Source organism: Martes martes (genome assembly GCF_963455335.1).
Source record: "Martes martes genome assembly, chromosome: 8".
NCBI lineage: Eukaryota > Metazoa > Chordata > Mammalia > Carnivora > Mustelidae > Martes > Martes martes.
In genome coordinates this window covers 38,169,353-38,193,278 of record NC_137895.1, presented here as the reverse complement: position 1 = coordinate 38,193,278, position 23,926 = coordinate 38,169,353, and the positions used below count along the sequence as shown (strand labels likewise).

Below are 23,926 nucleotides of genomic sequence, written 5' to 3'. Positions count from 1 at the left end.
CAACTCCTTTTTTTTTTTTTTTAAGATTTTATTTATTTGACACAGAGAGAGAGCAAACACAAGCAGGGGGAGTGGCAGGCAGAGGACGAAGCAGACTCCCCACAGAGTAGGGAGCCCAATGTGGGGCTCCACCCTAGTATCCTGGGATCATGACCCGAGCCAAAGGCAGATGCTTAACCAACTGAGCCACCCAGGCACCCCCTAATTACTTTCTTCAGTTCTAGTTCTTTCCCATCATTTTTGCTCTTAAGATAATTTTTTTTCATCCTTTGAAAAACCCAATATCTGCTGTCTTTTTAAGAGAGGCGAAGTGTGAGAAATATTCATGGCACAGCCCTCTCAGTGATAACAAATAACATTCTGGGTTGTTGTGAAACCAATGTTCAAATCATTGCCCCAGTTAGGAAGGGTCTTTCCAGAATACCAGAATTTGAGAGAAATTCAGAAACTCAAAATTATTTAGGTCAACTCTTATATTGAAATGGTAGTTGCCAACAGAGATGCTTAACTTAGTTAACTGATGGGATGCTGTGGCTTTACTCTCAATAATGTATCTGACATGGAGTGTAAAATATTGGGAGATTTAATGCAAAGTTGTAGTTCAGGGGGAAATTGTTTGTACTACTTCATTGTACCTTCTGTAGTGCTTTGTACACAGTAGATTCTCAAAGAGTGGCTGATTGATAGTGGAAACAGCTGTGTGTTTCAAGCATAAACTATTGACTGGAATACCAGAGCATCTCTGAATTATGTGTTTGTGATTCATGCCCTCCCTGATTTCCTTGTGGAGGCAGAGATGAAGTGAGCCCTTGGAAGATAGAAGACCTTTAACTTGTCCTATATAGAGTTCCCTTTCCAGAGTTATTTTTGCTACAGTTTTAGAATAGATCTTATAAGTGTCCCCCTGCTTTCCATCATAATACTCTTCTGGCTAAAAATGTAACAAGATTTAAATAATTTTATTTTATAAACATCATTTGGAGAACTAGAGATTTCCTTGGACCATTTCTCCATTCTTTCATATCTCAGAAAAGTTAATATTCCAATGGCCTATATTTGTAGATGGTTAAACAAACTGCCTTAAAATTTCTTGCCTTCCTGAAATTTTTCCTGAATACCTCTTACTTTTTTTTTTAAATACTAAGTGTTGGTATTATTTAGGAATAAAAACCCTGTTTTTGGCTCTAGGACTAAAGACAACCCCAAAACATGTAAGATAATTAAAAAATAAGAGTACCAAAACTTATTTACATAAATAAAACCTTTATTGTATATTAAAAGTTTTGAGGATACGAGAGAGTTGGGAAGGAATAAATGCAAAAAGCAAAAAGCTTTTTTGCTTTTCTTAAAAAGGTGAATTTTGAAGTAGAACTTGAAAAGGAATAGACCAAAAGCAAGTAGTTCTTGCAATTTTTTTTTCAAAATGATTTTATTTTGGAAAATTTTGAACAGATATAAAAGTAGAGAAGAGAATGTAATAACCCCCTATTAGTCCTTCACCTGGAATATAATAACCCCCTATTAGTCCTTCACCTGGATTTAGTAACCAACATCCTGCCATACCAACATCAGATGTTTCCCATTGTTACTATTGCCTTGGACATATTTTAGAATAAATTCCAGACTTCATTTTGCTCCTATATGCCTACTTAAGCACAAATCTCTAAAACTTATGGACGTTTTAATCCATGTAACGATTCCATTACCACTAGTATCAGAATTACTAATATTGTTCTGGTATCATCTAATATCTAGAACATATTCAAATTTTCCTGATTATCTTTGAAGCCTGTGTTGGTAGGTATGTACTAATTAGAATCCAAAGTCCACACATTTCATTTGGTTGTTAAGTCTCTTAAGGCAACATTTACTTTGATTAACACTTAGTGTTATTTCCAAGGTTGAAAAACTACAGAAAATACTTAATAGTATTTGGCCCAAATACCCTTTTCTCTATCAGTTATACTGTGTTGGGAGGGAGAAGGGAGAGAGTCGTCTTGTTATCCCAATAGAAACTCTTTCTTTATTTATCTGTAAAGTGCCCCTAATATTTTCACTTCAGTATCTGTTACTTTGGTGAACTTGACATGTGTGAAATACATTATGGGATCTAGAAGCAATCATGGTTACTTAAAATATTCTTTAGGTCCAGAGCCTTGGACAACCTATTTGAAAGCTATTGTGATGCAGCTTCATTCATGTCTGTAACTTCCCTTGATCAAAGATAAACTACTGTTTATTGACGTATCAAGCGAGCATGAAAGCCTCTCACACCTCATGTGCAAATGAGAACACAAAGATAGAGAAGCAAAACACATTTTAACAAGGCAGTGTGCCCAGAACACTTACTTTTGGGGGTGAATAGTTTTAAAATAGTTTAGTTATGAAATTTCTGAATGGGGATGACTAGTTTTACAATAAAGTAACTCACACCAGAAACAAATATCCCCTTTATCCCACAATACGGTATTGATCTCTTAAATAACGGAGTGATCAGGATGTGTTAAAATGATGCAGGAATTTAATAGCTCTAGGATGAAATCTGGGAATGTAAAGGAAAACAGTAGTGGTGGAAATAATATTATTTTTTCAAAAAGTGTGATTCCAAAGTTACTGTTTTTTTAAGTTAAATACTTGAGTGAAGTCATTATTAAGTGTAACTATTAGAGTCATTGTAAATGTCTTTTTAATTGCAGTATATAGATGACCCTATGACTCCAGAAACTGTGAACATAGTAGAGTCAATGGCAGAATTATTTGAGGGTTCAGCAGAGATATCTTCAGACCTGTACTCCCTTGCTTCTGCTATATATAACAGCCATGCACATAATAACTTTCCTGTGAGGAACAGAGCTGAAGACCAGCATTCAGCAATTGGTAGGTACAATTTTTATGTTCTTCGAAGCGCATTTCAAACCACCAGTCCTAGCTAGCCCAGATATGAACCTTAGCTTTGAGTTCAACCATATTATTAATGGTTCATGAGCTGGAGTCAGATTTTTTTTCTTCAACTGTTGGATAACCTCATGCAGCAAATGGAAATGCCACACAGGCAGAAGTTGGCCCCTCCTAACCCATCTGACCTTCCTCCTAGAGAAAGTAGCACCCTAGAGTCTCTGGCCAAGCTGCATAGACAATCAGTTATTACAGTTGCCAAAGCAGGTGTGATGGGGAGGGATTAACATATCTTCAAATCATTTACAGGCCTCCCACTCTCTGCAGCTTTTGAGTAATAGGTTTTCAAATGTCACTAAAGGTAAATAGGTCAGAAAGTTACAACTCTAGTGCATGCAGTGATAAACAGGTGTAGGTGACCCCAGCGATGTGGTGATGTCATTAGTGTGTACACTTGCTTTTCAGGGTCAGTAGATCTTATTGTTTCTAAGAGAAGAATGCCATAGATAGCAAATTAAAAATACTTGGTTACATGACACAAGATCTAAATGATCTCTCTGGTCATTCTAAGAGTGAGAAGAATGGTTTTTTTCATTGCCTTTTTTCCAATTTGGTAATTATCTCACTCCAAATTAAAAGTGTTATGTTATTTTATGGTAGAATTAGTAAAAAAAAAATCACATTACATTCAATATATGTTTATTTCATTTACTGATACATTTTTTCCTATGCAAAGACCAGAGCAAGACCAAAAATTAAGAGACCTACAATTTCTGATACAGATGTTTCCTTGGGTATTTGTTTGGCCTAATTGTTATTTAACATTGTTGGAAGCACAGGTTCTTAATTTAAAGAAATTAACATTTGTTGAAATCCTTATTCAGACATATTTATGTGTAAGTTACCCTAGCATGCTTACTTTAAACCTCCAAGAGTTTTAATAAAGGTATGGTGACTTTTGAGTCCAAATAATTCTCATTTTGGTAACATTCACATTACAACAGAGCATTGACTTACAGCATTTTAATTTGATATTATTTCCTCATCTTTCATTTCAGAAAAAAATTCTTAGCCAGTCCCTTTCAGAAGGCTATATTTTTCTAAAACACTAGTCTCATGTTCCAGGATGTATGTATTATTAATTATACATATCTATTATTCACACATATCTTTATTATTTTGCATAATGGAGTACATAGAGAAATTAATGACTAATGTGAAATCAAGTTTAAGATTTCACTCTGTGAGAAAAAAATAATTTTGATGATGATTTTTTTTTAACTGATTTCAAATAGGAACTACAGAGAATCTGTATATCACTGACATTGCAGCTGAACAGCTGTCTTATGTTATCAGGAGGCTTGTACCTTTCACTGAGCACATGATTAGTGTATCTGCTTTCACCATCATGGGAGAAGGACCACCAACGGTTCTCAATGTGAGGACACATGAGCAAGGTAAGAATGTATTTCCTTTGAAATAATTACCTGCAAATATTTTTCTTACACATTGTAATACATTTTCTTTTTGTTCACATTAACTGTTCATTCTTCTTTACAAGTACCAAGCTCCATTCAAATTATAAACTACAAAAATATTAGTTCTTCATCTATTTTGTTGTATTGGGATCCTCCAGAATATCCCAATGGAAAGATAACTCATTACACCATTTATGCAATGGAACTGGATACAAATAGAGCATTCCAGATGACCACTACAGCCAACAGCTTTCTCATAACAGGTAGAACAATCTTTTTTAAAACATCGCTTTTCTGATGAAAGCAGGCATCTCCTTCTGCCTTAAGCACTGCAGAACACGTGCTGCATATTTCAGATTTCCTTATGCTGTGCTGCCATGGATATCTTGAAAAATGTGCAGAAATACCTTGATTAAATGTGTTTTTTTGAATCTGTATTTATCTACAAAAAAAAAGAGATAATCAGACCACAAGTATTGCATGGACATACTTAACCCAGAGAATTTTTTTTATCTGATACATTAAAATAAAGTGTTAAAAACTTAAATGCAGGGGCACCTGGGTGGCTCAGTGGGTTAAAGCCTCTGCCTTCGGCCTAGGTCATGATCCCAGGGTCCTGGGATCGAGCCCCATATCGGGCTCTCTGCTCAGCGGGGAGCCTGCTTCTCCCTCTCTCTGTCTGCTACTCTGCCTACTTGTGATTTCTCTCTGTCAAATAAATAAATAAAAATCTAAAAAAAAAAACAAAAAAAAAAAAACTTAAATGCATGAATGTGAAAATCAGCTGAAGTAACTGAGTTGACTGCTGTTTGTGCCAGGTCAACATCGTCCTTGCAGTGTGCCAAAATTATTTTTCAGCTCAGTTGATTGCCTTAATATTCAGGAAAGAAGTAAAATATCAACATGGGAAGACACTCAAGCTCAAGGAATTTTGGGACACTGGGATTACATGGAAACTCACTTGGAGAGCCAGTCTCCCAAATAAATTATTTTCACTAGTCCTGTGTCAAATGACCCTAATCCGTGAATGTTATTTTATGATCTTAAGCAGATTACCTGTTGTCATTATAGGGTTAAAGAAATACACAAAATACAAAATGAGAGTGGCTGCCTCAACCCATGTTGGAGAAAGTTCTTTGTCTGAAGAAAATGACATCTTTGTGAGAACTCCAGAAGATGGTAAGAATATCAGGTGCAATTTTAATTTAAAAAATAAAAAAAAATTTAAAAAAGCAAGTAGTGTTGCATGCTTACTGCTGTCCACCTCATGTTCCCTAGTGGCTGAAGCAATTAGCACAGAAAAATACAGTATTTAAAATTTTGTTTTTATCCCCCAGAGCCAGAATCACCACCTCAAGATGTTGAAGTTATTGATGTTACTGCAAGTGAAATAAATTTGAAGTGGTCACCCCCTGAGAAACCCAATGGGATTATTGTTGCTTACGAAGTGCTGTATAAAAATATAGACACCTTGTTTATGAAGAACACCTCAACCACAAACATAATCTTAAGGAACTTAAAGCCTTATACCCTCTACAACATTTCTGTCAGGTCCTATACCAGATTTGGTCATGGCAATCAGTTATCTTCTTTACTCTCTGTAAGGACTTCTGAGACTGGTAAGTTGTTTATTTGTTGTATAATACCTAGAATGAAGTAAACATGGCTGACAATTGTCATATTGTTTATATCTTCAATAACCTAAAATCTCTCGTTCTTTTTTATATAATCTAGAAATTTATTTGTTTTTTTCTGGTAAGGTGTGGGAAAAGGGCTTGCTGTGTCGATTGTTATGTCTCATTTACATATATGGGAATTCCAAAATAAGGTCAGCAAATTTTTCAAATGCAAGACCTTGAGAAACCAGGGAATCTTTCAGTGTACCTAGAAAATAACGACGTTCTTGCAAATTAGGTAAAAGCAGAGCACACTCATAAGAACAGAGTTCTGTACTCCAATGAGGTATGTGTATAGAGAGGTGCAGAGTGGGAGCATAGGAAGGGCATGCCTGGTTGAGGTTTATGGAGGAGGTAGCATCTGACCTGGATCTTGAAGAGTAGGATAGAATGGATGTTATTGGAGTTGTTGGGTAGGCAGGGAGGGGAATATCTTATCTAAAGGAAATCATGAAAGCAAGGAATTATACTCTTCGGTTTCAGTTTCAGTGTTACAAGAATGAATAGCATAAGGTAGACATTCTGCTTGATGATCTTAGTTTATTGTTATGTTATATTTATAATCATATATTGGAGCATCACTATGAAGTCAACTCTATAATTTATGCTAAGAATTAATAACTAAGTGTAAAGTTACTGTTTGATTCCTACTTTAAAAAATGAAATATTTATTGACTAGCTACTGGCTGAACCATGTGGAATTACCATACCTATGGGTCATAATGGCCAAATATCAGCAATTTCATATGGCTCAGCCAGGTGCACTATGTGAGGCCCTGTCTCTAACCTTGAGGATCCAGGTGTCTAGCAAAGCTAGATACAGAAGCTTTAAATAGAAGTTTCTTCTTGAGACTGTTCACAGATATTAATGAGATGACACAAAAGAGCCCATGGAGAATGGCTCTCTTTAATTGCTGGACTGAGAGAATAATGAAAGTTTTATAGCATCAAGAGTTATCCCTTAAAATGAAATCTAATTGATGTTAAACTGTATATTGGCATGTTCCATTGCTTTTATAGAAATTGACTTTAAAATCAGTAATTTTTTTTTGAGAAAAATACCTGCTCTTTACCTGACCTAGCTTTATTTTACATTGGGTCAAGGAAAGAAATCATTGTATTTTAAACACCTACAAAGTGCCATGGGCTATGTCATTGGCTTTCATCAAAATTTCCTTTTTAGTTTTAAAATAGAGCATTAAGATATTATTATCTTCATTGCCTAATTAAAAAGCAGGTCTGAAAAGTTCATCCTTTCAGTAAATACTCAACACATATTTGCAATATGCCAAGGCTACTGAGAATATAGTACTGTAAAGGAAAGTGAATTTCTACCCTCTAAAGTTAAAATTAATTGGTGGATGTTTAATTGCTTAAGGTCACCCAGCTGGTAAGTGATGAAGCTGGACCTGGAACTCAAATGGATCAGACTGTAAAGCATATTTCCTTTCACAATATAATCTGTTTTAGAAGACATCAATAAAGTTGGTAAATTATAGAATATATCTAGGATTCTTTCTGTTCATTTTTGCAGTGATATTTTGCTGCTTAGGTTCTGCACAGCTTGAGGATGGAAAGGAGAACTTTCAAAGTTCCAGTTATATTAAATAATCACCATATTTATGAATATTTATCAAATACTTCACTGCTTAAGTGGTCACAGATCAAGAATACCTTATATTCATGATTATCTATAGAATAATCTTTTTTTGTTGGCTAATTATTACATCATGCAATCTTTTACTTAGTATTGAATAAGTAAATTTAATTTTCATTTTACTATCTCTTAGATGAGCTTAATTCTAAGGTAAGGACAATAAACCTTAAATGAATATAAGAATTTAATTTGACATGTAATTAAAAATGAGAATATTAGTTTTGAAAGGGATCTTACAAAACACACAGAACTCTTTATTTTATAGATGAGGAGACCCTAGAAATGCTTTAGCAAAATGACTCAAAAATCAGAGTAGATGAGAAGTAATGTTAGGACTTGGAGGTAAGCCTCCTGAGCTAGTGATAAAGTAGAGAGAAGAAGGAAACAACTTATGCCTGGGCTCACTAGCTCACCCATTTGTGTGGGTTAGGGTCATTTTGACACTTGACTCTTCAGAAGCAAAACAGACCAAATAATAGGGCATAGTGTTCAGTGTCCATACTTCTAATTCTAACTCTCTGTCCTAAAGTAGCGTACTCTCAACATCTTTGCATCCTTCATTCTAGATGGAAATGGTGGACAATGAAATCTGCCTTACTGACTTTTCCCATAATATGTGTGCAACTACTGAGCCACCAGCTTTAGCTCTTTTTGCAAAAGAGGAAGCTAGAATGTTAAGTAGTCTCAAGGTGTCATTTGAAGGAAGATGTACTCAAGAACAATTATCTATTCCCAAGGCTTCATATTCTTATTAAATACAATGAATTCATCCTCTACTATTGTTATAAAAAAAAGAGCCTATTTTTCAATATTGTTTCAGGAGAAATTGAGGGGTTGGTTAGTGGTGTGTTAATGCTGCTAACTACAAATTAAGAATAAATTTTTTGTGCACATAATTTATCTTGTTTGGGAAATCAGTTTACTTATGCTTGGGAGTAAAATATTCTGTGTTCAAGCAGAAAAGATTAATATGAGGTGGATCTCATGGCTGTGTGTGGATGAAAGAGAAACTGTATGATTATGTGTGTTTTCAGTATAGAATGTATAGTGTGCAAACAAGATTAATTCATGTTTTCTCATACTCAGGGTTCAGTAATCACATAAGGAACTTTAAGTTCTCATACAAATTACCTTTTGGTGATCTTTATTTTTCTCTTTCCTTTTTTAAGATCTAACTTTCTTTATGGTAAGTCTTTAATAAAATACCTTGAATATGTCTGGTGTGGGGTAATAACCACTAGTGGATAGCATCTTAGATGTTGACCAGAATTTTGTGTAAGACCCTATAAATTTATTTATGTTAATGAATAGAATTAAAAAATTTTTCTACATGTCATTGTGATTGTGTATGCCAAACAACAATCTTTTGGCATACTCAAGGTAACATATCACTTCCTGTTTTAGGACCATCATGAGCAAACGTTTCTTATTTTTATTTTTTAAATAGATTCAGCTTCCAACTGATTATAATAATTTACTTTTTATTCATTAGTTATCTATTTTACACAATACTTTTCCAATTTGACACACTGTGTTAGTTCAGAAAACTCTAAGTCCATCATTACTCTCCAAAATCAGTAAGCCATCAGGTCTGTCTTCTTCATTTTCCCTGAATCCAACACTGGTTATCCCTAAGGATAAATGAATAAAAATGCAAAGGATATCAACCTGGGGTCAGGGATGTATATTTATATTCTGACTACTGGTAGTAGGCAGACAACTCCAGAGGGACAACTTAGCAAGTTCGAATGAGAATTTTTCAAAATCAGAAGTCATACTGAGTTATGAAGTTCAGGCATTGTATTACTAACCCCTTTTATTTTTGCTGTTAAAGAGCTATTCAATTCAATCTTGTTCTGCTTAGCTGTGAATTTCTCTCTTGTTTTTAAATATATTTTATGTTGCAAAAAAAAAATATATATATATATATTTTATGTCATGTTGAATGTATTTATTCAGGGCCTGAACAGGTTTTTGTGGATTCATATGCATTGTGGATATAGCAGTAAAACAGAATCCCTACCATCCTGGAACTTAACATTTTAGATGTTTCACAGAAAATAAATCAGTAAATAAGTAATATATATGACTTTGGTAGTGTTAAATTCTAGTAAGAAAAAAAAAACAGGGAAAGAATAAAGTTATTGACTAGTAAACAGACTGTTTGAGGCAGAGGACAATTATATTGGCCCAGAGGGAGTAACAAATGTATAAGAGTAAATTAGATGAGGATAAAAAGTAAAAATGCTCCAGAAGGAGGAATAGCAAAAGCCAAATCTTCAAATGGGAAGATACTTGTGTAGTTGAGGAAGAACAGAGGATTTCTGTCATTTGAGTACTAGGAATTATGGGAAGAGAATTAGCAGATGAGGAGAGACAGCCTGGCAAAGGTAGACTGTGTAGATTCTTGGTGTCATTCTAAGAGGTTTGGAGTTTAATTTTAATGAGTAGCTATTGAAGAGTTATGACAAGAACATGATATGATTTGTAATTTTGGAAGGTTATTACTCACTATGTTGGATTTGGGAATGCGGAGAAAAACACGATTACTTACTAGGTATTACATTTAAATATCTGGGTGAATGGTGGTACCATTTACTAGACAGGGAAGTCTGGAGAAGAGGTCAGCTTGGAGGAAATTCAGTTCTGTTTTGAACATGTTTTAAATATCTGATTACCTGTTATTAAGGCAATTGGATATGTAACTTTGAAACTCAGGGAGAGGATTCAGGGTTGAATATACAATTTGAAGTCAAGGGATGAGATAAAGTCACCTCAGGGGGCATGTAAATAGAAATGGAAAGAAGCAGACACCTATGTTCTGAGGCAATACGACCTATAGACTTGGGGAAGTCAGAGAGGAGTTAGTCAAGGACTAATCAGAAGTGGGTTGTGGTGAGGTAAGAGGAAAATCAGAAGATTGTGTCTTGTCATGCAAGTGAATAAAGATTTTCAAGTAGAAGGAATTTATTTCCTATGCCAAATACCGCTGCCAGTGAAGTGAGTAAGATGAGGGCATACAACTGAGTGGTTTAGCATTACAGAGATCACTCATGACTTCATGACAGCAGGTTTCATGGAAAAAATGGAGGAAAATGCCTGACTAAAGTAAGACAAGGAATGACATATTGAAAAAGTGGAGGAAATGAGTAAAGCTGACTTTTGAGCAGTTTTGATATGGCATGGAGGCCAGAATGGAGCAATATTTGAAAGGGAAAACAGAGTCAAGTGTCTTTTTTCTTTTGCTGTGATATAACATGTGTGTGTGTGTTCAAATGGACACAATATAGAAATAATTCAACAAAAAGGAAAATCAATAACACAACAGAGAGGGAATAACTTCAATTCTAAAACCTCTGACCAGATAAGATAGAATGGAATCTAGCACAGAAATGGGGGGCTAGCCAAATTTCCATCGACTGTTGAATGGATAAAGAAGATGCACCTGTAACTAATATTACACTGTATGTTAATAAACTGGAATTTAAATAAAGACTTGAAAGAAGAAATAAAAATAAGTGCTGAGCTGTGTCCTGGAAGGGAGTTAGGAGAGAAAGCAGTTAAAGGAAAATCAGTAGAAGGAAAATAATGCCGTTCTCTCCTGAGTGTTTTTATTATCTCAATGAAGTGGGAAGCAAGTTTTTCAGCTTTGAATAAGAAGTGGGGGGTGGGAGGTTGGGGGAACCAGGTGGTGGGTATTAGGGAGGGCACAGATTGCATGGAGCACTGGGTGTGGTGAAAAAACAATGAATACTGTTACGCTGAAAATAAAAAAAAGCAAAAACAAAAACAAAAACAGAGCCACCCTATGCACTACTGGGTATTTACCCCAAAGATACAGATCTAGTGAAAAGAAGGACCATCTGTACCCCAATGTTCATAGCAGCAATTGCCACAGTTGCCAAACTGTGAAAAGAGCCAAGATGCCCTTCAACAGAAAAATGGATAAAGAAGATATTGTCCGTATATACAATGGAATATTATGCCTCCATCAGAAAGGATGAATACCCAACTTTTGTAGCAACATGGACAGGACTAGAAGAGATTATGCTGAGTGAACTAAGTCAAGCAGAGAGAGTCAATTATCATATGGTTTCACTTACTTGTGGAGCATAAGGAATAACATGGAGGACATTGGGAGAAGGAGAGGAGAAGTGAATTGGGGGAAATCAGAAGGGGAGACTAACCATGAGAGACTATGGACTCTGAGAAAGAAACTGAGGGTTTTGGAGGGGAGGGGCATGGGGGGGTTGGTTGTGCCTGGTGGTGGGTATTAAGGAGGGCACATATTGCATGGAGCACTGGGTGTGGTGCATATACAATGAATCTTGGAACACTGAAAAAATTAAATTAAATTAAAAAAAAAAGAAGTAGGGAAGATTTTTGGATGTTTGTGGACAGAGAAGATGGTGAAAACATACTTAACAGAGTTGTAGACGGAACTGACAAAAGTAAATATAGGCTGCTGGGAGGTAGAGATGATTCATTTGAAATTTGAGGTTTAAATTTAAATGAAGCTTGTTAGCCTAGAGTTTTGTTTTCTTTCTATATTTTCAGTTGTTCATTGCAGATCTGGAATTAGCACTGAGCTCAGTTTAACTCAAATCAGAATTTTGCTGGAAAGCCAGATGGAAACAGAAGGAGTTGATGGAGATTACTAGGGGCTGGTTGTGAAGGTAGGCTGTGGCCTGAGTGAGTAGGGAGATGAGGACATATGGGAGGCGATGAATAGTGAAGTTATGATGAGGGTCGAAGGACTGTTGGATTGTCAAAACAAAGTTCAGTAAGCTAGAAAGGTAGGAGGTATTGCCAAAGAAAGGAATATTGGCAGTGATTGGTAACGACTAGGTTTTGGTTGTAACCACAAAAGCTACTGATTAAAGTAAGGTGGAGGAAAACTGGAATTATGGAGATCAGGGAATATAGAGTCCGGGGAATTGGGCAGATCATTTGCTTTGATGTTGACATCTCTCAAGAGTGGTAGAGAGGAAGTCAGTCATCCAAGTGACAAATTTTTTTTTCCTTTTTAGGTTTTTATTTTAACTCCAGTTAGTTCACATGCAGTATTATATTAGTTTCAGGTGTGCAATACGGTGATGCAGCACTTCATGCGTTGTCCGGCGCTCCACACAGGAAATCCCCATCGCCTATTTCACCCCTCTCCCCACCCTCTTCCCATCTTAGGTGATAAAATTTTTAAGATGTTTGAAGAAGTTTGACTCTTAAGGAGGGGTAGTACTAGAGCTTTTCGGGTAGAAGGAAGGAGAAACAATCTGGATATGGCAAAGAGCGATAAATCCAGCTACTGAACTCCCAGGTCCTATGGTTTTAGGGATTGTAGGGAAAAAAAAACAAATGACTGCCTGTTACCCAAGAGCGCTAAGTTGAAGCTGAGTTCTGTCTGAGAGGATCGATATGTTTAGTTGCTTTTGAATAACAGCAACTCCATTACAGATTCATTTTAACTTAAATTCTGAAGTGAGGTTTTTCAGGTAGCATGGATTTGAGCCACATAGGCTCTTACGGATAGGCTTGCAGTTCAAAACTACATCATTTTTCTTTCTTTTTCACTTCTTCATCTAGTATGGAATGAGAAAAAAAAATCTTCTCTGCCCTCTTTTGTATGGTGGTTTTACTTCCCACTCCTTCTTCCCTGAGGGTGGACACACCACACTGCACAAGATCACACTGGATTCTGTGGCATTCTGCAGAAGAATTCAAGTTACTCTCTGGAGTTATCCAGTAGAGTGGTTGAAATTGTGTGCTTTTGGTCTTCCAGCTTCTTATACAGGGACATTCCTTACTCTGCTCTTGGCCCAAGGCTTTCTCCTCTTTATCTGGCTTTCCACACAGCTCTTAATGCAAAACACCGCCAAGGTTGGCCAGTCCTCTCTCAGACAAAGCTGGCTTTTGTACCAGCGTCTGTTTCAGGATACCCATTTTAACTTTGTTTTTGTTTAATTTTTTTTTCTTTTGTTTTTTGGCTACCACAGATTTCTGACTTTCTTGTATACTCTGCAATTCTTGTAAAGTTTGTTTTAGTTTTTATTTTATTTTATTTATTTATTTGACAGACAGAGATCACAAGTAGGCAGAGAAGCAGGCACAGAGAGAGGGGGAAGCAGGCTCCCTGCTGAGCAGAGAGCCGCATGTGGAGCTCCATCCCAGGACCCCGGGATCATGACCTGAGCCGAAGGCAGCGGCTTAACCCACTGAGCTACCCAGGCCCCCAAAACTAGTATTTTATTAATGTTATTTTGTATCCTTGGGAGACTGGTTTGCTGCTCAGTCCTAATGTACAACATTGTATCTAGGAGAGGTTCCTTGCTTTATCATACATCTTGTTTATACCCAAACTAATTATTAATCTTTTATATATTATCATTATTAATGAAAGGCAGAATTGATTTTTAGGTGTTTTTCAAACTTCTTTCTTGCATCTGTGTGTTCTGCAATGATAGAAAGTCTAATACCATCTCAAGTATTTTAAATAAAAATATCATCTTATAAGCATTATTCTGTAGAAGCAGAGGATGAAATTTTCTTTTGAGATGTAATTCTTTCTTATATAGTTGTAACTGTATAAGTTTTGTATCTCTTATTCCATTTAGGATGTTCTTATATACATATCCTTGTGCACTTGAGTGAAGACTTCAACAAAATTTTCTTTTTTTTTCCAGAATACATTTTTAGGATGGAATTATTTTACGCATTTATGTTTTTGTTTTTTCCCAGTGCCTGACAGTGCACCAGAAAATATTACTTACAAAAATATATCTTCTGGAGAGATTGAGCTGTCATTCCTTCCCCCAAGTAGTCCTAATGGAATCATACAAAAATATACAATTTATCTCAGGAGAAGTAATGGAAATGAGGAAAGAACTATAAATACAACTTCTTTGACCCAGAGCATTAAAGGTAAAAATAATATGTAGTGTTGGGCATTTACACCAATATTGATAGTGGGCACAAAATATTAGCTTGCTTTTATATTATAAATGGTAAGTATGATTAGTTTTATTCGGGGTAGGACAGTTCTGGCTTTTTAGTTAAATAAACTAGGAGTTTATTATAGTCACATGAAAGAATACTTTAAGTCAATCCTTTGTCATATTATCCTATATCATTTTGTCTTTGTAATAAGACTTACTATTTGAAAACACTTCATTTTCATTTAGTTTTTACTTCTGGAATATTAGGTCATTTCATAGTTTGCCTCTTGTGTATTACTAAAGGATATTTTGTAAGTCTTATCTATTTACTTTCTTTTTAGGACTGAAGAAATATACCCAGTACAAGATTGAGGTGTCTGCTAGTACACTTAGGGGTGAAGGAGTGCGGAGCGAGCCCATAAGTGTACTGACTGAAGAAGACGGTAAATATAGTAGTGGATACATATATTTTGAATCCATCACATTTCAAAAAAAGTGTGTATATAAAATGAAGGTATAACGTAAAAATTCTATGAGACTTGGGTTATCTGTTGTGTGTCATGCCAGCATTAGAGAGATTTCATTGTCACAGTTAAAGAAGCTAGCAAAGTTAGATTTATGTTAAAAAAAATCAGGTATAAAATGCTCTTTTTTTGATTCTGAAGTCATCCTGCTCTGTAAGAAATCAGCAGTTTTTTTTTTTCCATGGGAATTTTTAAGGCTAATATATTGGTTTGAATGGTTTGAACATCAGCTACTGTATATTATGACTGTTTTTCAACTTTAATGTTCATAAGAATAGATATTTATACCAGTTTTGTAGTAGATTCTGTTTTGTCAACCTGCAACCTTTTTTTACTATATTAGGATTAGCTTGCTAATGAGTTCAGGCCAGTTTCCAGGTTTCTCTACATAATTTGCCAAGATGCTATTCTTGAATGTTAATAGCCTTCATATTGAATATTTAAACACATCTTTTCCTAACCTGAATAAAATCAACTTTACTACTGAGACCATTTTACACAGGTACCTCACCAAGTTCTAGGCATATATCATGCTAGGAAAATTACTTTTGAGGGATATATTTGGGATTTGGATTTGCATTTTATGTTTTATACATTGTATATATTTGAGACTGTTATTTTTATTTCTGCAAAGGGAGGTCTTATTGTCATGAGGGATGTATCATAAGTGTTTGTAGAGTATCTTCCTCCCCACTTTCAAATTTTTCCATCCTCAAGTTTGGTCGCATTCTGTGGATGTTCAGATTCTAATCATTTACCAGGACAAAATATGCATTATATACTTTGAGAAGAAGGAAGGCTTTTCTCTGCATTGTTCTTATTTTATTAAAAATGACGGTCTTCAGAGCCTTCTTCTCCATTTCAGGTCCTTCCCTATTTTTGCCTCCATCAAATTATTTCATCAAAGCATCCTGGTGGGCCACTCTGTTTATCCCAGGTTCTAAATACTCTCATGGGTTGGTCTTCCTTTGTCATTGTATCTCCTAACTATGCTAATTTCTCCATCAAAACTCACTTGTTCAAATTTTCATTTTTTCATAGTTGAATTCTTTGTGCTGAAAGAAAGTAAAAATTAATAAATAAATCCTTCCCAATGGGACGATTGTTAAAGACTGGGGCATGGGTGAGGTTGGCTCTTTTTTCCATCTTAGATAATGCCTATGAAAGATGTACTGAATCATGTATGCAATGCCCCTGTGAACATAGTACCCACTTTTTTTTTCTAATTTAATGAAATAGTCCTGATGGTAAGAATTTGAGGTCTATACTAAGAACCTAAACCAGTATAAACACACATGCTGAGCTGACAGAGTTTTGTTTTTTACCACTTAAGTCAATAGTTCCAAACTATATGGTGTATCTGAATTACCTGGATTGCTAAACTTCATGGTATAAGTCATCATAGTGAATTTACCATCTGAGTCCTTGGCCAAGTCATCCATATATTTGCTAATGAAAAGGGTGAAGAACAGACCCCTTTATTGAAAAATTTTAGCAAATCAAGAATGGTTAAATGACTGAGAAGCTTTGCTTTCTTGGGTATTAGGTGCTTTTTGCCCTCATGAAACTTGTGGTTTAGTGGAAGAGATCTAAATTTGATTTATGTGTAGATGAATAATCTTTAGAGCTTTAGTTGCTGGTTTAAATATTCCCCCAAGTAATTCCTAAGGACAAAAGAGGAATTTTAGCTACTCTGAGGCATCAGAGGAAGAGTAGCTAAGGAAGGTACACTTAAGCTGTGACCTAAAGGGAAGTGAGTGAAGAGGGAGGATGAGAGACAGGAAAGACCACAGCAGCTAGAGGGAGGAGGAGTCTTATACATGCCCTTCTCACCTATTCTCATATGCTCTGTCATGATGAACTGGAGAGACTGCAAAAGGTATTGCATGTATGAGTGCCTGGGTGGCTCAGTGGGTTAAAGCCTCTGCCTTCAGCTCAGGTCATGATCCCAGGGTCCTGGGATGGAGCCTCGCATCGGGCTCTCTGCTCAGCAGGGAACCTGCTTCCTCCTCACTCTCTGCCTGTTTCTCTGCCTACTTGTGATCTCTGTCTGTCAAATAAATAAATTTTAAAAATCTTAAAAGAAAAGATATTGCATGTATGTATTCTAATTTCCTTCTTTCTTTCTTTAAAGTAAATTTAATTTTCTAACATTTATTTTATGACTGAGAGTTTGTACCTCTTAATCCCCCTCACCAATTTCATTTTTTTAAATTGTACTTCAGAATACAAATGCCAAAATGATTAAAACTTAGTCTACTATAGTACATATTTTGTTTAGCTAGACTGGTAATTGTATTTAGTTAGGAACAAAAAGTTTTACATAAAAAAGGAAAATACCCAAGAATATCCTGAAATTAAAAATAAAACACTCAAAATTATCTGATATTTGATGTAAAAGCCTGAAAGCATATTATAGAATAGAAATGCTTAGTTACAACATATTATGTTCTAAATCAGTACTATTTTTGATGGAAATCCTTTTTTTCCAATAATAAACAAAAGTTAAGTTTGCAAAGATGTTAGTAAAAATATCATAGGCTTTTGTTTTGACAAATGACAGAGTTCTCAGAAGTAATTCATATCTTGGGAAACAGACATTTCCAAGTGATATATGGATTCTTGTGATAATCAATATTTGATAGCATTTTTATTGTAGAGCTTGTAAGAATACCAAATGAAAATACGAATACAGCTGTCACCATTATTCTTTAGAATTCATCTCATAAAACTTTTCTCTGCTCAATAATTCTTTTGTTGTTGGAAAGTTGTTGTTACCAAAATAACAAAAACGCACATACACACATACAAGCGTATGTACACCCACAACTCTAGCTGAGATTATTCAGAAAATCAAAAATTAATTCAAGTAGCGTTTTCTGCAAATTATTACAAAAAGTGATGTGCATGTGTGCTAATACATATATAAAGATTGTTCAAAGATCTGAACAAATTCTTAAAACTTCTATTAGCTACCTATGAGTTCACTTTCCATATATAACTATAACAATGATAAAAAGTTTTAGTGATTTATACCCTTCCGTATGCAAAAAGTTGTATATTAATCTTCTAAGACAGTACTGTGGTGCTACACAGTAGCTGAGAAATGCCATTCTAAATGTTTTATCTAAATGTGAATATAAAGTTGGTTAAGAAGGTTGCTAGTAATTTTTTTAGTGATTGTACAGTGCAGAATGGCTAAGGTATTTGAATCCTTATGCTGTCACAGCAGAATTAGAAGCAGACCCTAACTTGTCCATGTTCTTGTTTATGTGCCACACTGGTTTTCTTTGTCACCATTCAATTTTGAAGACTCAGTGAACAGATTTTGATACTATTTTACAGTTTAAAGCAAGTGAAATTGAAGAATGTAGTTTTTATTTGTGAGGTCAGTCATTTTAACTGCTCTTCCGGTGTTATGCTTATCACTTTACCACTTCTTGAATGTGTGATTTTTTTCCCATCTCTTTTTATTGTTTGAGGAGCATTTTTACTACATACTATATGTATTCACCCCAGTAGTTTTATTTTTACTAGAGGATGATAATTTACCAAGATGTACTTGAACAGTAGGTGAATCACTGTGACATACTCCTTGTTCTTTTTTCTCATGAAATATTTTTTTCCATTGAATCACAGAAACAGATGTTCTAACGCCACCATGCAAAATCTCTTTTTATCATCTCATTTTGAAAGTAAACAATTAGTCTCCCATGCTCATGGAGAAAGGCACTGTATCTGATTCATTTACCAGAACGTTTGCAGTGAAAACTTTGGGTGTTTCCATTTTAGTGTTCTCTTATATATGTTTAATAAAATGTATTATCCTTACCCTAACTTTTCAGCTCCTGATTCTCCCCCCCAAGACTTCTCTGTAAAACAGTTGTCTGGTATCACAGTGAAGTTGTCATGGCAACCACCCCTGGAGCCAAATGGAATTATCCTCTATTACACAGTTTATGTCTGGTAAGAAACTTTTTTCTTTTTTGGAAACAGTTCTGAGAACAAGTATTAATCTGTAACATAATAGGAATGTAGTTTTTTTATTTTAGAATGTGATGCTACATTAAGAACCTGATTGTTAATAAGCTAGTTAATATGTTTTTTTAAAGAAACAAGTCTTTCCCATACTATGCAAGAGGTCCAACCATAGTCAAACAATATAATTTTTGTACCTAAAAAAGTATATATCATGCATAATTATACTAAATTTCTGCTCTTAAAAGCCATTGACTAATCAACCTATGTGTACAAGCATATAATTTTAAGCTAAGAGTTTTACACAAATATTCTGTATATCACTGTCTTGTTAAGTTTCTTTGAGCAGAATAATTTTAACTAAAATTTAACTGAAAGATATTTCTTCATAAATCTGTCATTTACAGCCAATTTTCCAATGAAATTAAAGCAGTGTATCTATTTTTTTTTCTGATCACCTTTACCCTGATTACCTATTCATGTGTCAGTTGTGTAAATGATTAAATACTGTGGCTCAATTCACATCAGTTAACAACATGGCTCTACTGCTTCATGAAAACCCAGTAAATAAAAATCCTCACTTTGAGCTAATGCAAATCCTTTGCAAAGATTCACCAGGTAATATTTCCTAGTGGATTTTAAATATTTCAACTCAGAAAATACAATTTATATAATACTTTATAGAACATAGGCATTTCTTACCTTTATATTCCTGACTTGAAGTCTACTCTTCTCTTTCCTAAGTTAAGACTTTTCTTTCCCTAATATCTCTTTAAACCCTTTGCATACCACTCTTTAGGGCTACACTTCGTGTTTTTTTCATTGCCTGATTCCTAGTCATTTTGCCTAGTCATGAAAAAATTGAGGGTGACATGAGAAATATCAGTAGGAAGAGAAGCAATGAGAAGAAGGTAACTGTTCTCCTCTGTGGCCCAGTTCATTTGTTATCAATTTTTCATTACTTCATTCAACAAAACTCATAAAGTGTCTGTATACCAGTGATGGAGACATACATATGCCTCCTGCCATCAAGGAGCTTACATTCTTGAAGTGAACTATATATCCCAGAAACAAACAAATGAAGGAAAGTCAGGGGAAAGAGAACTATTTTTGATGGGACGCTTGAGGAAGTCATTTCCAGGGTTCACAGTCTGGACGACAAGCTTTTTATCAAATGGAGATCTACAAGGTGGAATTTATCAAGAAGAGAGAACATCAGCTGTATAGGCTCTGTGAAGAAACGTAATTTGTTATTTTGAAGACTAGAGATGTGAGTGTTGTTTGGGGGGTTAGAGAGATAGGGTCATACTGAGAGGTTGGAGGCAGCCAAAGGTCAGGAGCTAAGCCACAAAAGGGATTTGGTTTTTTTTATTTTAACTGTAATGAGAATTATTGGATAATTTTAAGCACTTTGGATACTTTATAGAGAAAGAATTGTAGAATTATAGATAGCAAAACTGTTAGCATGGATAGTAGCTAGGAGACTATTTTAGTGGTCTGGGCAATAGATGTTACTGGCAGTGGACAGAAGTGGGTAGCTTTTTTCTACATTTAAGAAGGAAAGTTGACAGGACTTGGAGATACATTGGATGTGCGGATTAAAAAAAAGATGAATAAATGATGACTTTTAGACTTTTGAATCAAGAATGATGACTTTGAGATTTTTGACACCATTTTATTGAGTTAGAAAAATGGAAGTGAAATAAGTTAATAAAAGTGAGAATCACTTTTAGATTTCACAACTGGGGTTTCTGGCCCATGCTGTAGGGACAATCTCATCCCTCTATATAGTGATCATGCTATGTAAATTCAACTTCCTAGTGGTAAATTCTCTCTCCTCTTTTGAGGTGTGTCTCTTTTCTTTCTCACTTAGTAAGATAGATTCTAGGTGCAAGGGAAGCCCACTGAAAGTGGGGTCAGGGAATCTGAAGTCTCTGGATATTACGGCTCAATTTACCTGGATTTTTGGGAATTGTGTTGTTGCTCACCTGTAGTCATAGTTTCTAGTTTCAAGGTTCTGATTTTCTGTTTTATCCTTGATCCAACCTCAGGCTTATTCCAGTGCCCTAGCTCTCTTAGCATTCCTGTCTTAACCTTCAGGTAGCCAGATGCTGTCACTAACTTGCAGTGGGCAGGATTGCAAAGGTGACTTCCACATCCTTCCGTAGCTCTGGATGATCTACTAGAGGGGCTTTTAGATCCTGTGAATATGGTGGCATACTGAAGACAGAATTTTGTAAGAGACTTGTCATTTTTCTCTCCATTCTGAGAAGGAGCAAGCCCTTCTTACTGTCATTCAGAGTTATTCACAGAGCCACTGAGTCAGAGAAGCTGCTCCTAGGATCAGCTAGAGAGTTTAAGATGGCAGAATTAGGGTGGTCAATACATGGGGCATCACCCAAGAGAATCACCTCCCTCCTTTGTTATAGAGGGAGCCAGCGAACTCCTTTTAAGACATTGAAATATATCCCCAGCTGTAGGATGACTCCAAAAGAAATACTTGAATACACCCTGGATCACAGAAAATTCATCAAAACCAGCAAATAGCCAAAAAAGCAAAGCATCAACTAGCCAACAATATTAAGACTCTTGTAGGGAAAGAAATCCTTGAGCCAGGGCTGCTGCATCATTTGTTAAGAACAGGCTACGGACATGTATTTTACTGTTGACTGCCCGTCTGAGTCTAGAATGTTACTGAAAATTTTATATGTATATTTTACTGAGCAGGCAATAACTCAGCCTCTCCATTCAGAAAGTTCCACTTCAATAAATAAGACACTTGGAAGTCAAAGTAGCCATGAGAATCATGCTGACTTCACTGGTTTCATAATCCAGGGGCAAGGTTCAACTGCAGCTGCCCCACAGCCTGTTTGGAGTAGGGTGTCCTTGTGAAAAATGAACTTGGAGTCCAGTTGTGGGAATGTGGCCACTTTGTCCTGACTCGTTCAGTTAAAAAGCCATTCCATGACCCTCTGAGTGCCTGAGTGTGTGTGTAACTTATTGGGTAGCCAAGCCTGATAAAGTTGTTGGAATGAATATGTGAATCTTTCTTTTTAAGTATTAAAATAAATGTTTTTTAAAGGTGCATAAATTTATTAAAACTTTAAAGTTATTTCACAACTTATTGAGATTAAAAAATAAACTATTACTATATTAACTCTAACAACATAGACCTCCCAGGAATTAGATTTGAAAAGATATAGAAAGAACTCCTTATAAAAGGTTTTAATATTACATTTTTTGTTGTTGTTGTTAAATTGGGACTTGGAACACTTTTGGAGACATGGGGTTGAATTCTGGCACTGCCTTTCAATTATCTGTGTGGTTCTCTTAAAATACTGGATAAATGGTGGTATTGTTATTAACAGTGTTCCTGTTTCAGGGGTTCACATTTCTTTCATACTTCTCAGTTTCCATTATTTTGGTTGTTCCAGTAATTACCAAATTCTTTTAAAAACAACATCTTTGGATATTTCTTATTTTCAGTATACCTACAAAATGCAGACTGCCAATTTTATTCATTATAATGGATGACTTCTCTCTTTGTCATGAATATTTCTCTACAAAAAGAGGGTTAATGTGCAGACATTTTATAACCACTACTATGTGAGTCACATTTGATTTTTAGATGTGTGCACAGAAATCTGCTTTAACTAATTGCATTTTTAAATGATGTTTCTTTTTAAGCTTTGTTTTGTATAATAGCTTTTATCAATTTATCAAAATGGTAAAGTAGCATTATTCCCTCAGTTGTATTGATGTTATGTTTCTATGTGTCTAAACGATAAACAATCTTTGCACTGCAAGGGCAACCACCATTAAATAAATGAATTCACTCTGAAGCAGATGCTTTTTTTTAATACACTTTGGATTGAGGTATAATATTGTAGTAAACTGATACAGAGCTCATTTATTTACTTTATATAGATCTTCCTTAATTTGCAATAAGGTTACATCCTGATAAACACCTAAGTTGAAAGAATCATTAAGTCAAAAGTGTATTTAATATACTTAACCTGCAGAATATCACAGCTTAGCCCAGCCTACCAAAATGTGTTTAGAACACCTATCTTAGCCTAGAGTTGGGCAAAATCATCTAACACAGACCTCTGCAATAAAGTGTTGAACACATCATGTAATTTATTGAGTAATTTACTGAAACAGAATAGTCATATGGGTACACTATCCTTGTAGGTATATTGGTTGTTGATCCTCATGATTGTGTGGCTGACTGGGAGCTGTGGCTTACTGCCTCTCCTAGCATCACAAGAGAGGACTCTACTACATATGACTAGCCTAGGAAAAGGTCAAAATTTAAAATTCCAAGTACATTTTCTACTGAATGTGTGTTGCTCCTCACATCATTGTGAAATGGAAAAATCCTTTATAATAACCATTGTAAGTTGGGAACCATCTGTAGTTGAATTCAACTTAGATTTGTTTAGCAATTTTGCTTCTCTATATATTTTTTTAATTTTTAATTTTTATTTTTTTATAAACATATATTTTTATCCCTAGGGATACAGGTCTGTTACTCACCAGGTTTATACACTTCACAGCACTCACCATAGCACATACCCTCTCCAATGTCCATAACCCCACCACCCTCTGCCGACCCCCCTCCCCCCAGCAACCCTCAGTTTGTTTTGTGAGATTAAGGGTCACTTATGGTTTGTCTCCCTCCCGATCCCATCTTGTTTCATTTATTCTTTTCCTACCTCCCAAACCCCCCATGTTGCATCTCCACTTCCTCATATCAGGGAGATCATATGATAGTTGTCTTTCT

General features: G+C 35.4%; 1 protein-coding gene across 1 annotated transcript in view; it reads left to right on the top strand.

Moving 5' to 3' along the window:
• PTPRQ (protein tyrosine phosphatase receptor type Q) overlaps nt 1-23,926 on the top strand; it is a gene marked incomplete at both ends in the record, with an annotated part of 196,344 nt that overhangs the window by 26,021 nt on the left and 146,397 nt on the right. Inside the window, 8 exons of the mRNA XM_080811864.1 lie at nt 2,697-2,877; nt 4,191-4,352; nt 4,457-4,636; nt 5,445-5,552; nt 5,711-5,992; nt 14,442-14,624; nt 14,980-15,081; nt 19,008-19,128. Coding sequence (XP_080667990.1) covers nt 2,697-2,877; nt 4,191-4,352; nt 4,457-4,636; nt 5,445-5,552; nt 5,711-5,992; nt 14,442-14,624; nt 14,980-15,081; nt 19,008-19,128 — 1,319 coding nt within the window. The remainder of the gene's footprint in view (nt 1-2,696; nt 2,878-4,190; nt 4,353-4,456; nt 4,637-5,444; nt 5,553-5,710; nt 5,993-14,441; nt 14,625-14,979; nt 15,082-19,007; nt 19,129-23,926) is intronic.